This window comes from Pelophylax lessonae, assembly GCF_965119305.1.
Source record: "Pelophylax lessonae genome assembly, chromosome: 6".
In the NCBI taxonomy this organism is placed as follows: Eukaryota; Metazoa; Chordata; class Amphibia; order Anura; family Ranidae; genus Pelophylax; species Pelophylax lessonae.
In genome coordinates, this window is record NC_138773.1 from 282,304,792 (window position 1) to 282,317,275 (window position 12,484).

Below are 12,484 nucleotides of genomic sequence, written 5' to 3' on the forward strand. Positions count from 1 at the left end.
GTGAGGACAAGTGCTGCAATGAAGTGGAAGTGGTGACACAATGTGGGCTCAGAATGAGTAGGAGGTGGTAAGTGCAGTAATATTGAGAGGGCAAAAGTAAGGGAGATATGTACAGGTTGTGAAGTGGAGAGGGGGTAAAGAAATAAGTGTCTGAGGAGAGAGGCCTTATGGCAAAGAAGATTAGTATGAGCATTTTGAAGGGTGAAGTGAGGGGGGGAAAAAAGGTTGAGGGACAGAAGGGAACTTCCTGACAACTTTTTGTGGAGCACTGATGTTTGTACTTTTGTAGAAGTACCTTATAGTGCTTTGGCACTTTGCACAAGAAGTGGCCTAACCTCCCAAGCTGTTCTAGGAGTTGAACCAAATATATACTGGGATGGAGTAGTTGAGGTTAACAATTATTCAATTAAGAGGTAATAAAAAGGCACATGAGAGTGGGGCTTTAATGGCCTAAACGGAGTGCAAGCAAAAGGGAAACCTTAAGATAAGCCTAGGTTTTTGATCTTGCCCAAGACAGCATATTAAAAAAAAAAAAAAAAAAAATGGTAAGTAACTTCCAAAAAAACCCCCAAAATAAAGCAAGTACAAACAGCAGTTTCAAAGTCTTAGCAAGGCAGAAGCTGAGTTCAGTCATGCAATGTAGCCCAATATTTAAGAGACGAGTATAGTCAGTGGTTACCAATGGTTACAGCGAGGCAGATGTGAATTACAGACATGCAAAGTGGCACATTGTGCACAAAATGGCAAGCCTAACCTTGTTTAGTATATGTTCCCATTTAAGCATGTAGGCGTTTCGAAGGTGGGTCCGTATGTGGAATAATTTTGCATTTTTGTAAATATTTGAAATTCACCCCCTATGTTGTAAAAGGTGTGGTTAGGAGCGACGGATTGTGCAAAAAGTTATTTTTTGTTTGGACATAGTTTATTTGGACATAGGTGAAAGAGATCTGGGTTGTAATTGATATTTTTCCTGAAGAGTGAAGGCTTGTGAAAGTTTTAGTCCTCATGTCTATATCGCTTATGTGGAAGAGAGATTTCAGTTTCCATGGCAATACTATGTGGTGAGTGTGACTATCTGGTATAAGCTGGTGTATAGAGAGGAAATCGTAGGGGGAAGTCAAATGGAATTTGATTTTGCATATGTTCTGGATCCCCTTTTGTGAATTTCATAGTGCAGAGAAAGTGTAAGCTCTTCAAGTCGGTAAATGGGCCCTGGAGGAAAATGTTGCCGTGCACTATGGTAATCTAGAATTTTTCAGTCTCAGACCATCTTTTATAAGCGTATTATTTTGACCAGAAAATGACTTCTCTTCAAATATAATTTTTTTTTAAATAAAACTGTTATACTTGCCTGCGCTGGGCAGTGCTTTTGCACAGAGCAGCCCTGATCCTCCTCAGGTCCCTCACAGGCACTCCTGGGCCCTCCTTTTTGCCAAGTTCCCCCTCATTCAGCAGCTTGCTATAGGGGCACCTGAGCCGAGCCGCTGCTCTGTGTCCATTCGGACACTGTGCCAAAACTCAGCCTGCCCCCTTTCCCTCCTCATTGGCTCACTGACTTTGATTGACTGCAGCGGGTGCTGTGTCTTAACCAATCAGGAGGGAGAGTCTCAGACAGCCGAGTTTCGTGATACATCGCTGGATCTAGATGGGGCTTAGGTAGGTATCCGGGGGGATGAGGGAGGCTGCTGCGCACAGGAGTTTTTTTTTTTTTCATGCATACAATACATTAAGATATAAAACCTTCTGCCTTTAGAACCACTTTATTGGAATTGGGGACTACTAGTCCCCCATACGTTTTTAGGGGCTGTGAGAATGGCTTTAGTGACACTGTCTTCTATATGCTCCCCAAGTGAAATAAAATAGATTTTGTTGGAGATTTTTGATCGACTAAGGAACTTTGACTGGGATTGTTTTGACATAGTAAAGCACCATAGGTAGTATAGTCCTTTTTAATAGACAATTCTTGCCAGTCAAGATGTTGGATAGTACCAAGCAACATGGACATTTTCGGATTTCCTGCAAGAGGTGAAGTGAGTTGTACCCCGAAAGTGCCATAAATTCTAAAATGTATTATATAGGTTGGCAAGAGTAATCAGCTGTTCGGTAAGTGCAAGGAGTATATCATCTGTGATAAGGGAAAGCTTAACCACTTTACCACCGGAGGATTTTGCTGTCTTCCGTCCAGGCCACTTTTTGCGATTCGGCGCTGTGCGACTTCAACTGACAATTGCGCGGTCGTGCGACGCCGGACCCAAACGAAATTTACGTCCTTTTTTTTCCCACAAACAGAGCTTTCTTTTGGTGGTATTTGATCACCTGTGCGATTTTTACTTTTTGCGCTATAAACAAAAGATCGTTTATTTTGAAAAAATAACAATATTTTTAACATTTTTTTATATGAAATTCCCCCCAAAAAAGATGTAAAAACCAATTTTTAAAAAAATTTTTGGCCAATTTGTTTTCTGCTACCTATGTTTGGTAAAAAAAATAGCAATAAGCATATTTTGATTGGTTTGCGCAAAAGTTATTGCGTTTACTAACAAAGGGAAAGATTTCTGTCATTTTTGGTGTTTTTTTTTTAACGCGTAATGGCGGCGATCTGCGATTGTTTTTTTGCGGGACTGCGACATTGCGGCGGACAGATCGGACCCTTGACTGACATTTTTGACACTTTTGGGGGTACCAGTGACATTACTGCAGTAATCAGTGCTATATATATATGCACTGTTACTGTAAAAATGACACTGGCAGGGAAGGGGTTAATTTTATTGGAGAGGGAGGGGTTAATGTATGCCTGGTGCTTACTGACGTGTAGGGGGGGAGGTGACTGAGTGAGTCATGGACAGATCGGATGTCCAGCTATGCTGAACAGTCCGATCTGTCACTCCCTGTCACTATGGAGATCCGCCCGCTGTGTTTACACACAGCGGGCGGATCTCCAGACTCGATCCCCGACGATCGGGTAAGAGCAGCGGCGATTGCCGCTGCTCCTCCCCTGGCCCGACTCCCGCTGTGAATGAAAACAGCGGGAGCAAGCCTCCGGCGGCGCGCAAGCGCTGCCCAGAAGGGGGAGTGTCTGACGACGTAGTACTACGTCGTCAGACGATAACGAGCCACTTTGCCGCTGTAATATAACTGTGAGCGGTCTTAAAGTGGTTAAATGATCTGTTGAGCAGAGATCACTCTGGGGAGCTGCAAAGGGTTTAATGCATGATACAAATAGGAGGGGACAGTGGGCATCTTTGGAGGGGCATGGGGAAGTTTTACGAAGTGGAGGATGCAGTCTATAAGGCTTGAATAGCCATTATGTTCTTGATGACTATATGTTCTATTGTCACAGAGACAGGGTCAGCTAAGGCAGTTAAACACCTTTTCAGCTTTTAAGCTGATGACAATTCCACCTGCATGTTTCTGGAGTATGTTGAGGAGTTCAACAGTTCTGCAAGTATTGTCTCCTGTCTGACTAAAGCAAGGGTCTTCAAACTATGGCCCTCCAGTTGTTCAGGAACTACAATTCCCATCATGCCTAGTCATGTCTGTGAATGTCAGAGTTTTGCAATGCTTCATGGGATGTGTAGTTCCGCAACAGCTGGAGGGCCGTAGTTTGAGTATCCCTGGACTAAAGGATAGGAACTCCACTTGATCTTTGTGGATTAGGGCTGGGAGAATATGGACAAGCCTCTTGGAAAGAGAGGCCAGTGGAGAAATGTCAGACTGGTAGGTCGGGGCTCCTCCAATCCAGAAGCCATTTTACCATTTGCTTTTGCATGAGGCCTATACTTTGCTCCCCTGAAGTTCCTTTTTTGTCTTTTCTGCTGGTTCGAAATGGAAGGCATTCCCGTTATCTTCATTGCTCAAGATTGGCCCAAGAGGATGTGGTATGACCTGGTAAGACTTCACACAGATGTTCTGGGACTCTGCTAGACCATGCATATCTGTTGTTGGAAGGACAGATACCAGCCTGCTTATTGGCCACTGGCTTAACAATATGGTTTTGAAGCCCAGGTTCCAAAGGACAGGGGGCATATCAGAGTCTGATTCCTACAATGTTAATGGCTAGAATGTCCGCTTTGTGCATGGTTTATCATCGAATGTGGAAGTTGTATGTTGCTTGGTAGAAGTCAAAGGACTTTCACCCCTGCTTTCTGTAGGATGGATCTTTGTGAAGCAACATTTAGCACTTAGTATTATTTAAAGACCAGGCATCTTACCTTTCTATTGTGTTGTAGAGACCGTTGGTTTTCCCCTTTCTGAATGAGACCCTTGTGTATATCAATCCCTTTTTGCTCAGTGGTATTTAAATCTGGTTCTTCTGGTGCTTTAGAAGCCCCTGCTTTAAACCTATTGAGACATTCAGCTATCTGTTCTGACCCACAGGGTGTTTTTTGTGGGCCATCACCTCGATTAGGCAAGTGACTGGGCTAGCGGGCTTTTTGCTGCAAGGAACCCTTGCATTAGGTGGATTAGATGGTATTGAGCCCCCAGGTCTTCCTTTCTTCCCAAGATAATTTCTATTTTCCATCTTAATCAGGTGGTTGTTCTTCTGTCTCTGGCTCCAGTTCACCAAAAAGAAACCTAGAAATTGATATTTTAGCAACTGTTTCTGTGGGGCTGCCATTGTTGACTTTTCTTTAATATTCGTTGCCTGTCTGCAGTGCTGATTTAATGGCTTTAATAATTTGGCCTGAAACAAGCATGATGATCAATAGACCAGACTTTGGTCTGACTTTACTTGCTGCATCATTGTTGAGCCAACAGCTCATATATCTTACATGACATGCTCTATCTTTATCTAAAGCAGAATATCAGGAAGAGCTAATAGGCACAACTGAATCTAGCTCTGTGCTCACCACAACATAAATGTTTTTATTTTGTTTTATCCAAGCAGTGTATATACCTTTTATTTGACTTTGTATTAACCTGCTGTACAACAGAGCTCATAGAGCTGTTTTTCACTTTGGATAGAGTAAGGAAAGGTTATAACCCCTGTTTTGTTTTTTGCCATCTGTGTTCCATTTGAGAGAGTTCCCTTCACTCCTGTCCTCTAGCAAAAACAGGAAGTGAGAGGAGCCCCTGATAGTCACCAAGGTTACCAGAGCTAGTGTCCCCATAGGAAGATATCCCCTCTATTCCTTTTCTGTTTACCACTCATAATTTGGAATCTTATTTCACCTTTACTCTTGGTGATGATGATAAACAGGACACATGGAGAGAATGAATCTCCCTAATGGGATACAGACAATAAAAACCCAACAGGGGTTTGAATTCCTCTCAACCCTGTCCAAACGTAAAAGACATATGGCCTTTAGTTATACTTTGTGAAAGTGAAATCTCTGCAGAAAAAAAATCACGTCCCCTACCCTGCTAGACAGGACTGTGCTGTGTGGCATGCTGTGTAAAATTCAGCAGTAGATGGGCAGAAAAACACATTTTCTCTTTCGTTCATTGACGGATACAGCTCCTGATCTTCTTAACCATTGGGTTATACTACCCCCTACAGGAGTAGGACACTAGGCAGAGAAAAAGTCTGGCTACGCCTATGGGCAGTCTCAGGGGGTATACTCCCTCTCTCTGCTATAGGTACTATAGGTTTTTTTCTGGCTAGTCAGAAGTAAGGACCTAGTTCCTTCCTGGGATCTCTGGTCTTGGCAATTTCTTTCTTTTTAAATAGGATTTTTTTCCTGTTCTTTTCCTGTGAGATCTACAATCAACTGCCAGACTGGACGACGGGCTGCATAATCTAGATCCAGTGGTCACTCCAGTCTGGCCAGCGAGGGTGCACGGACCTCCACTCCGCAGTAAGTCGGCCGCGACATAGCCCCACCAGACGGGAGCTGGCCTGCGACTTAAATGCCTTGAGGTCGCATATGAGGCCCGAGTCGCAGCGTTCCTTCTGGCTGACAGCCCCCATTTTGATGGCAAAGGGTTCTGTCTGGAGCAGTGCCTGCCTTGTTTCTGGTATGGTGAGTTTTGGGGTGGACGTGGGCTCCTCCTTGGGATGGTCAGACCCCCGGGTTCCCCTTCGTCAGATGCGGGGGGGTGGTGCACCGACGGCGGTTGGATGATCAATTGTGCGGGGGAGTTGTACTTGGTGGGGGCTCTTGCAAGTGCCCCCTGGGCCTGTCGAGGCCTAGGGATCCCTCCTGGGTCCCTGGGAGCCTCGTGGTGCTGCCATTTTGTTGTAGCCTATGTGCTCAAATGCACAATGGCAATGTTTGTGTAGTGCGGTGGCCATTTTGCAGTGGTTTGCCATTTTAATTAGCGGCGACCATGACTGTAAAGCCCTGTGAGTGGTGATTATGGCGGTGGGAACCCATCCTCATCCCCTGGTGCTTACTCCTGGATCGCGTTACTGCCTTATCGCCAAAGCGTCCCCCTCCACTAAGCCATTTGCTAGGCGAAACACCTATGAGGAGTCCCTTCTTAAGATATTGACTGTTCCACCGGTGGTTGACCTCCGGTTTCCAGATTAAACAAGGCAACCATGATTCTGATTGAAGAGTCTCCGGCCTTTAAGGATTCGTCTGACAGGAAGGTGGGGGCTGCGCCCCCAATATGTACTCTCTGGCTATTTCGGCACTGAGGCCCGTCTTCACCATTGCCCTAGTGTTGAAAACTCTGAGTGGTCTAAGCTTTTATGCTGTGATCTGGAGGGAGAAGAGCTCCCCCCTGCCTTTGCTAAGCTGCTGGACCAGCTGGTCCAGGGGCTGCACAGTGATGCCTCTTTGGATGCGGCTCCCCTAGTTGCTCGGCTCTCGGTTTTGGCAGTGGTTCTTAGGTGTGTCTTTTGGCCCAAATGCTGGTCTGCAGACCAGACTTCGAAAAAGGAGATCGCCTATTTGGAGCTACCCATTTCTTTTGCAGGCTACTAAGGGCAAAGTCCCTCGTCATTGACGTGGGCCCTCAGCTCATACGTTTTTTCGTCCCTCGAAGTCCCTCGGGGTCAACTGACAAGGGCTTGAAGCTTTTCAGGGCCTCCAAATGAACCTGGTCTGGCAAGCCGAGAGCAGGCTTCTCCAGACCCGTGGACATGAAGGTGCGCCCTCACCTGTATCGGGGGTGGGGGCCTGGGGGGACGTCTTCTGTTTTCCGGACCCGTGGACTTCCCTGGTACAGGAAAAGTGGGTCCACGAAGTTATTCGGTCCGGCTAAAAGATCGAGTTTTGATCTTGTCCCCTGGCAAGGTTCTTTCCTTTCATTCAACTTGTGCCTGTCCCCAGACCGCTTACAGTTGGGGCCGGTACAGGATCTGTTACTTCAAGTGGTGATTGTCCCAGTTCCGACTTTGGAACATTTTCAGGGTTTTTATTTAAACCTGTTTACGGTCCCCAGAAAGAAAGGCAAGGTGCGTCCAATCCTGTACCTCAAGACGCTGAACTGCTTTGTGCGGATGCAGAACTTGGCATCCCTGCATCAGGGGGATTTACTTGCCTCTATCGACATCAAGGACTCTTGCCTTCACATTCCAATATGTGCCGGTCACCAGCGCTTTCTCCGCTTTGACGTGGGACAGGAGCATTATCAGTTTGTGGCGTTAACTTTTGGTCCTCGGGTCTTCACAAAAGTGTTGGTCCCGGTGCTAGCACTGTTACGCCAACGGGGGATCGCGGTATTGGGCTACTTGGATGACCTCCTTCTGCGAGCAGAGTCTCCTACTGGTGGAAAACCTGGAGATCACTATACGAAGTCTGAGGGAGTTTGGCTGGATCCTGAATTTTCAGATGTCTGCTCTGGTTCTGTCCATAAAGCTGGACGATCTGGGTCTGACTCTGTACTCAGCCAGAGTGCTCCTTTTGGCAAGCTCCAGAAATTGCAGACTGCAATTCGTCTCCTGTTGGGTGCTGGGCCTGATCGGTGTCTACCTTCAAGGCGGCTCTGTTTGCACAGTTCCATATGAGGTCCCTGCAAAGGGAGATTCTAGCCAAATGGGACAAGACTCGGCAGTCTCTGGACAATCAGATCTGGCTGAGCCAGGAACGAAGGGGTCCCTGATCTGGTGGCTTCGTTCTCCGGCACTTCGGCTGGGCCAATCCTTCCTCCTCTAGTATTGGACAGTGGTCATTACGGATGCCAGCCTGTCCGGCTGGGGAGACGTACTCGGCAAGCATTCTGCTCAGGGTCTCTGGACACTGGAAGAGTACAGACTACCGATCAATGTCTTGGAACTCCAAGCAATCAGATTCTGCCTGGACCATTGGACAGATTGCCTTTAGGGTTGTTCAGTGCGCATTCAATCGGATAATGCCACAGCTGTGGCTTTTTTCACTCCCCATGGGGGCACAAGAAGTGTTCTGGCGGCCCTGGAGGTAGCTGGCTCGGTTACGAGATCCTCTGGTGGACGCTGCAGACGCGCTGGTGGCCCCGTTGGGTCAGTATCATCTGATTTTATGCCTTTCCTCCTCTCAAGCTTCTGCCAAGACTTCTACACAGGATCGAGGCAGAAGGGATTCTAGTCATCTTAGTGAATCTTCGGGAGATTCCCCTGCTTGCGCTGTCCCAGAAGGTGGCCTTTTTGGTGGCTATCCCTTCTACACGCAGGATGTCAAAATTGGCGGCGTTATCCTGTCCTTCACCTTACTTGGTGTTTCACACAGATAGGGTGGTTCTTCGTCCCTGTCCGTTGTTCCTTCCAAAGGTTGTCTGATTTTCATTTGTATGAGAACATTGTGTTGCCTTCTCTGTGCCCCAGGCCAAAACATCCGAAGGAAATGGCTTTGCATGCCTTGGATGTGGTCTGGGCAATTCGTTTGTACCTGGCAGCTACAGTGTTTTTTTAGGAAGTCAGACTCGCTATTTGTGTATACTGATTGGTCTTGGAAAGGGTATATCAAGGGTCAGGTTCCTCCTTTCCCTGTCAAGGCGCATTCTGCTTGGGCGCTTAATTCCTCCTGGACCTTCCCTCATCAGGCGTCAGTGACGCAGGTTTGCAAGGCGGCCACCTGGTCATCGGTGCACACTTTAACAAAGTTCTATAAAGTGGATGTGTTGGTACCTGCGGATGCTTCCTTTGTCCGCAAGGTTTTGCAGGCTGCTGTTTAGAGGACCTGGTCCTCTTTGGGGGTGTATTTTTTTTTTTTTTTTTTTTTTTTTTTCAGGTGAGCTCCAGTTGTTTCTATTGAGCTCCTGTTTACCTGGTTGTATTTATTTAGCCTTGGCAGTTTCTTTTTCGCTATTCTCACCCCTCATGTTTAACACTGCTTTGGGACGTCCCGATGGTTAAGAAGATCAGGAGCTGTGTCCATCAAAGAAAGAGAAAATGGGATTTTTAACTTAAAGTAAAATCCATTTCTCTGGTGTTTATTAATGGACACAGTACCCACCCCTGTGTGGAGTTGTAATTCTTCTGACACTGCTTGTAACAAAACTGAGTACCTATAGCAGAGAGAGGGAGTATACCTCCTGGCAATGCCCATAGGCATAGCCAGACTTTTTTTCTGCCTAGTGTCCTACTCCTCTAGAGGGCAGTATCCCAATGTGTATGAATACCATGAGCTGTGTCCGTCAAGGAACTTCAGCGAAATGGATGTTACGGTAAGTCAAAAATCCAATTTTTTGCAATTTCTTATGTTTGTTTGTATTTCGTTGTTTGCTTGGAGTTCAGCATAAATATCGAGACTCATGGCCATTACAGTGGAAGATTGGCCTAGCCCTAGCAAGGTTGTTTGATGCAAATACTTTACATTTCTCTGTTTTTATAGAGTCTCCATGAAAATAAGACTGTGGAAGACATCCTGCACAAACAGTTTAATGCTTCAAAGGATCTCCGATCCCTGCACATGTTGTTGGTAAGTTGTTATACAAGTTTTAATTTAAAATAGTACTATGGCCTATTATTAAAATATAAAGAGAGAGCGAGCAAAAAGCAAAAAAAGTGTTGCAGCACACTGGGATGCCCTGATTGCTGGCATTAGTCTTATTACAGCGGTTGCTGTTCACTATTTCACCTATTAATTTTGGCTTAGAGATATAGATATTTATATACAGTATGTAGTATGTGCTGTAATAAAACTAGTGCCGCATCATCACAGAAAGCTGTATTATGGTGGCCTTTCCAGATGCACTTAACCACTGCAAAATAAATATACTGTGTGTGTGTATGTGTGTGTGTATATATATATATATATATATATATATATATATATATATATATATATATATATATATATATATATATGAACACTTTTAATTAGAGTATAGCATCAAGTCAATAACACTCCCGGGATATTGATCTGGTCAGTTTCAGCTGCTTTGGTGTTAATGAAATTAACAAGTGCACTAGATGGGAAACAGTGAGTCAATTTACAAATCGGGAACGGTTTTACAGGTGGAGGTCACTGCCATTTTTTTCCCTACTATCTTTTCTGACTGTTTTTCACTGGGTTTGCTTTTGGCTAGGGTCCGTGTCACTACTGGTAGCATTAGGCAGTACCTGGACTCTATAGAGGTTTCACAGGCAGTCCATCTCCTCCAGGATGGCACATCAATACGTGCTATTGCCAAAAGGTTTGCTTTGTCTCCCAGCACAGTCTTAAGAGCTTCCAGGAGACAGGCAGTTACTCTAGGAGAGCTGGACAGGGCAGTAGAAGGTCGTTAACCCATCAGCAGGATCTGTATCTGCTCCTTTGTGCAAGGAGTAACAGGATGAGCACTGCTAGAGCCCTACAAAATGACCTCCAGCAGGCCACTGGTGTGAATGTCTCTGACCAAACAATCAGAAACCGACTTCATGAGGGTGGCCTGAGGGACCCAGGGCCGGACTGGCCTATCGGGATACCGGGTGATTTCCCGGTGGGCCGCCGGCCCTGGGGCCGCTGTAAGATGCGGCCGCTTTAAGGTGCGGCCGCTTTAAGCATTGGGGCCGCCCGGCCGCTTCAAGTATTGGCCGCTGTGATGGCCGAGCCCCGGCCCCCGCTGTGCTCCAATGACGGACGGATACACTCCACTCTTCTTTCCTACGTCAGCCGCTATGAGCGGCATGACGTCAGATCCGGCTTGAGCGGCGGTGGAACATCTGACTGCAAGCAAGACGGATTCAGCGCCGATCCCTCCTACAAAGATGCCACTCCACTTCAGCCGCAGCAGCATGATCGATCGCAGGTCACAAGTCTGTCTGAGACTGACTGAAGGAGCGGAGCAGAGCCTGACAGCCAGGTAAGAGCAAATGGGCTGCTGCTAACCTACCCCCTCCCCCCAATACAATGCGGACCCGCCCCCCCCCTCTCATACAATGCTTATCTGCCACCCCCCCTGGGGCCCCCTCCCCCAAATACAATGCTGATCCCCCCCCAAATCTAGGGGGGGGGAAGGATCTGGGACACACAATGGTAGACTGGGGACGATGTCAGGGGGATTTTACTGTTGGAAGACATATTGAACTCCATAGGCTGACTCCACTAAGCCTTCATGGTCACAATACTGGGTTCATTTTAGGGTGGTCAAAGCTGAACCTCCTGGCCTGCAGAGCTGTGGGGTTTGCATTATACATTTACCAGCAGTTCATGCATGTATATATTGTGTATATTGTACACAGATCACAGCAGCCAGATATCTTCACCTATATAAAATAAGTAACCGATTGAGCTCCCGCGAGCAATGACAAGTACTTTTGCTCCAGTGTTCTGAGGTGGTCCCGGAGAGCCCTGGCTGTGCGAAAACAACCCAGGGCCGCACACGGTGCCAGCTTGGTGACAGCTCATCTTGGAAATTTTGTGGTTGAAAGGTTTCACATTCCAGCAGTTTAACAGCCCAGATGTGGCATTGTTGACTCTGTTGATATAACCTCAATCTTCCCGATATAAATAGTCCTCATACATTGTAATCTAATCTATGGAGAGGAGAAATTTAGTGAGATCGTTCACCCAAGAGTGCACAACACAACCGCCGCAACAAAGGTGCGAAAGACCTGCACGGTGCGCTCCGTGAAAAATAGATACACTCCAGTCTTTCACAGTTGTACCGGCTCCTTTCCTCCACTGAGATTGCTTAGGCTGGCTACACACTATGTATCATGTCCGCACAGCTCCTGACATCTCCTGTACCATGTCCGCACAGCCCCTGACATCTCCTGTACCATGTCCGCACAGCCCCTGACATCTCCTGTACCATGTCCGCACAGCCCCTGACATCTCCTGTACCATGTCCGCACAGCCCCTGACATCTCCTGTACCATGTCCGCACAGCCCCTGACATCTCCTGTACCATGTCCGCACAGCCCCTGACATCTCCTGTACCATGTCCGCACAGCCCCTGACATCTCCTGTACCATGTCCGCACAGCCCCTGGCATCTCCTGTACCATGTCCGCACAGCCCCGGACATCTCCTGTACCATGTCCGCACAGCCCCGGACATCTCCTGTACCATGTCCGCACATCCCCTGACATCTCCTGTACCATGTCCGCACAGCCCCTGACATCTCCTGTACCATGTCCGCACAGCCCCTGACATCTCCTGTACCATGTCCGCACAGCCCCTGACATCTCCTGT

General features: G+C 47.0%; 1 protein-coding gene across 1 annotated transcript in view; it reads left to right on the forward strand.

Moving 5' to 3' along the window:
- Nucleotides 1-12,484, forward strand: part of ORC4 (origin recognition complex subunit 4) — a 111,797-nt gene that overhangs the window by 75,628 nt on the left and 23,685 nt on the right. Inside the window, exon 10 of the mRNA XM_082262010.1 lies at nucleotides 9,699-9,785. Coding sequence (XP_082118136.1) covers nucleotides 9,699-9,785 — 87 coding nt within the window. The remainder of the gene's footprint in view (nucleotides 1-9,698; nucleotides 9,786-12,484) is intronic.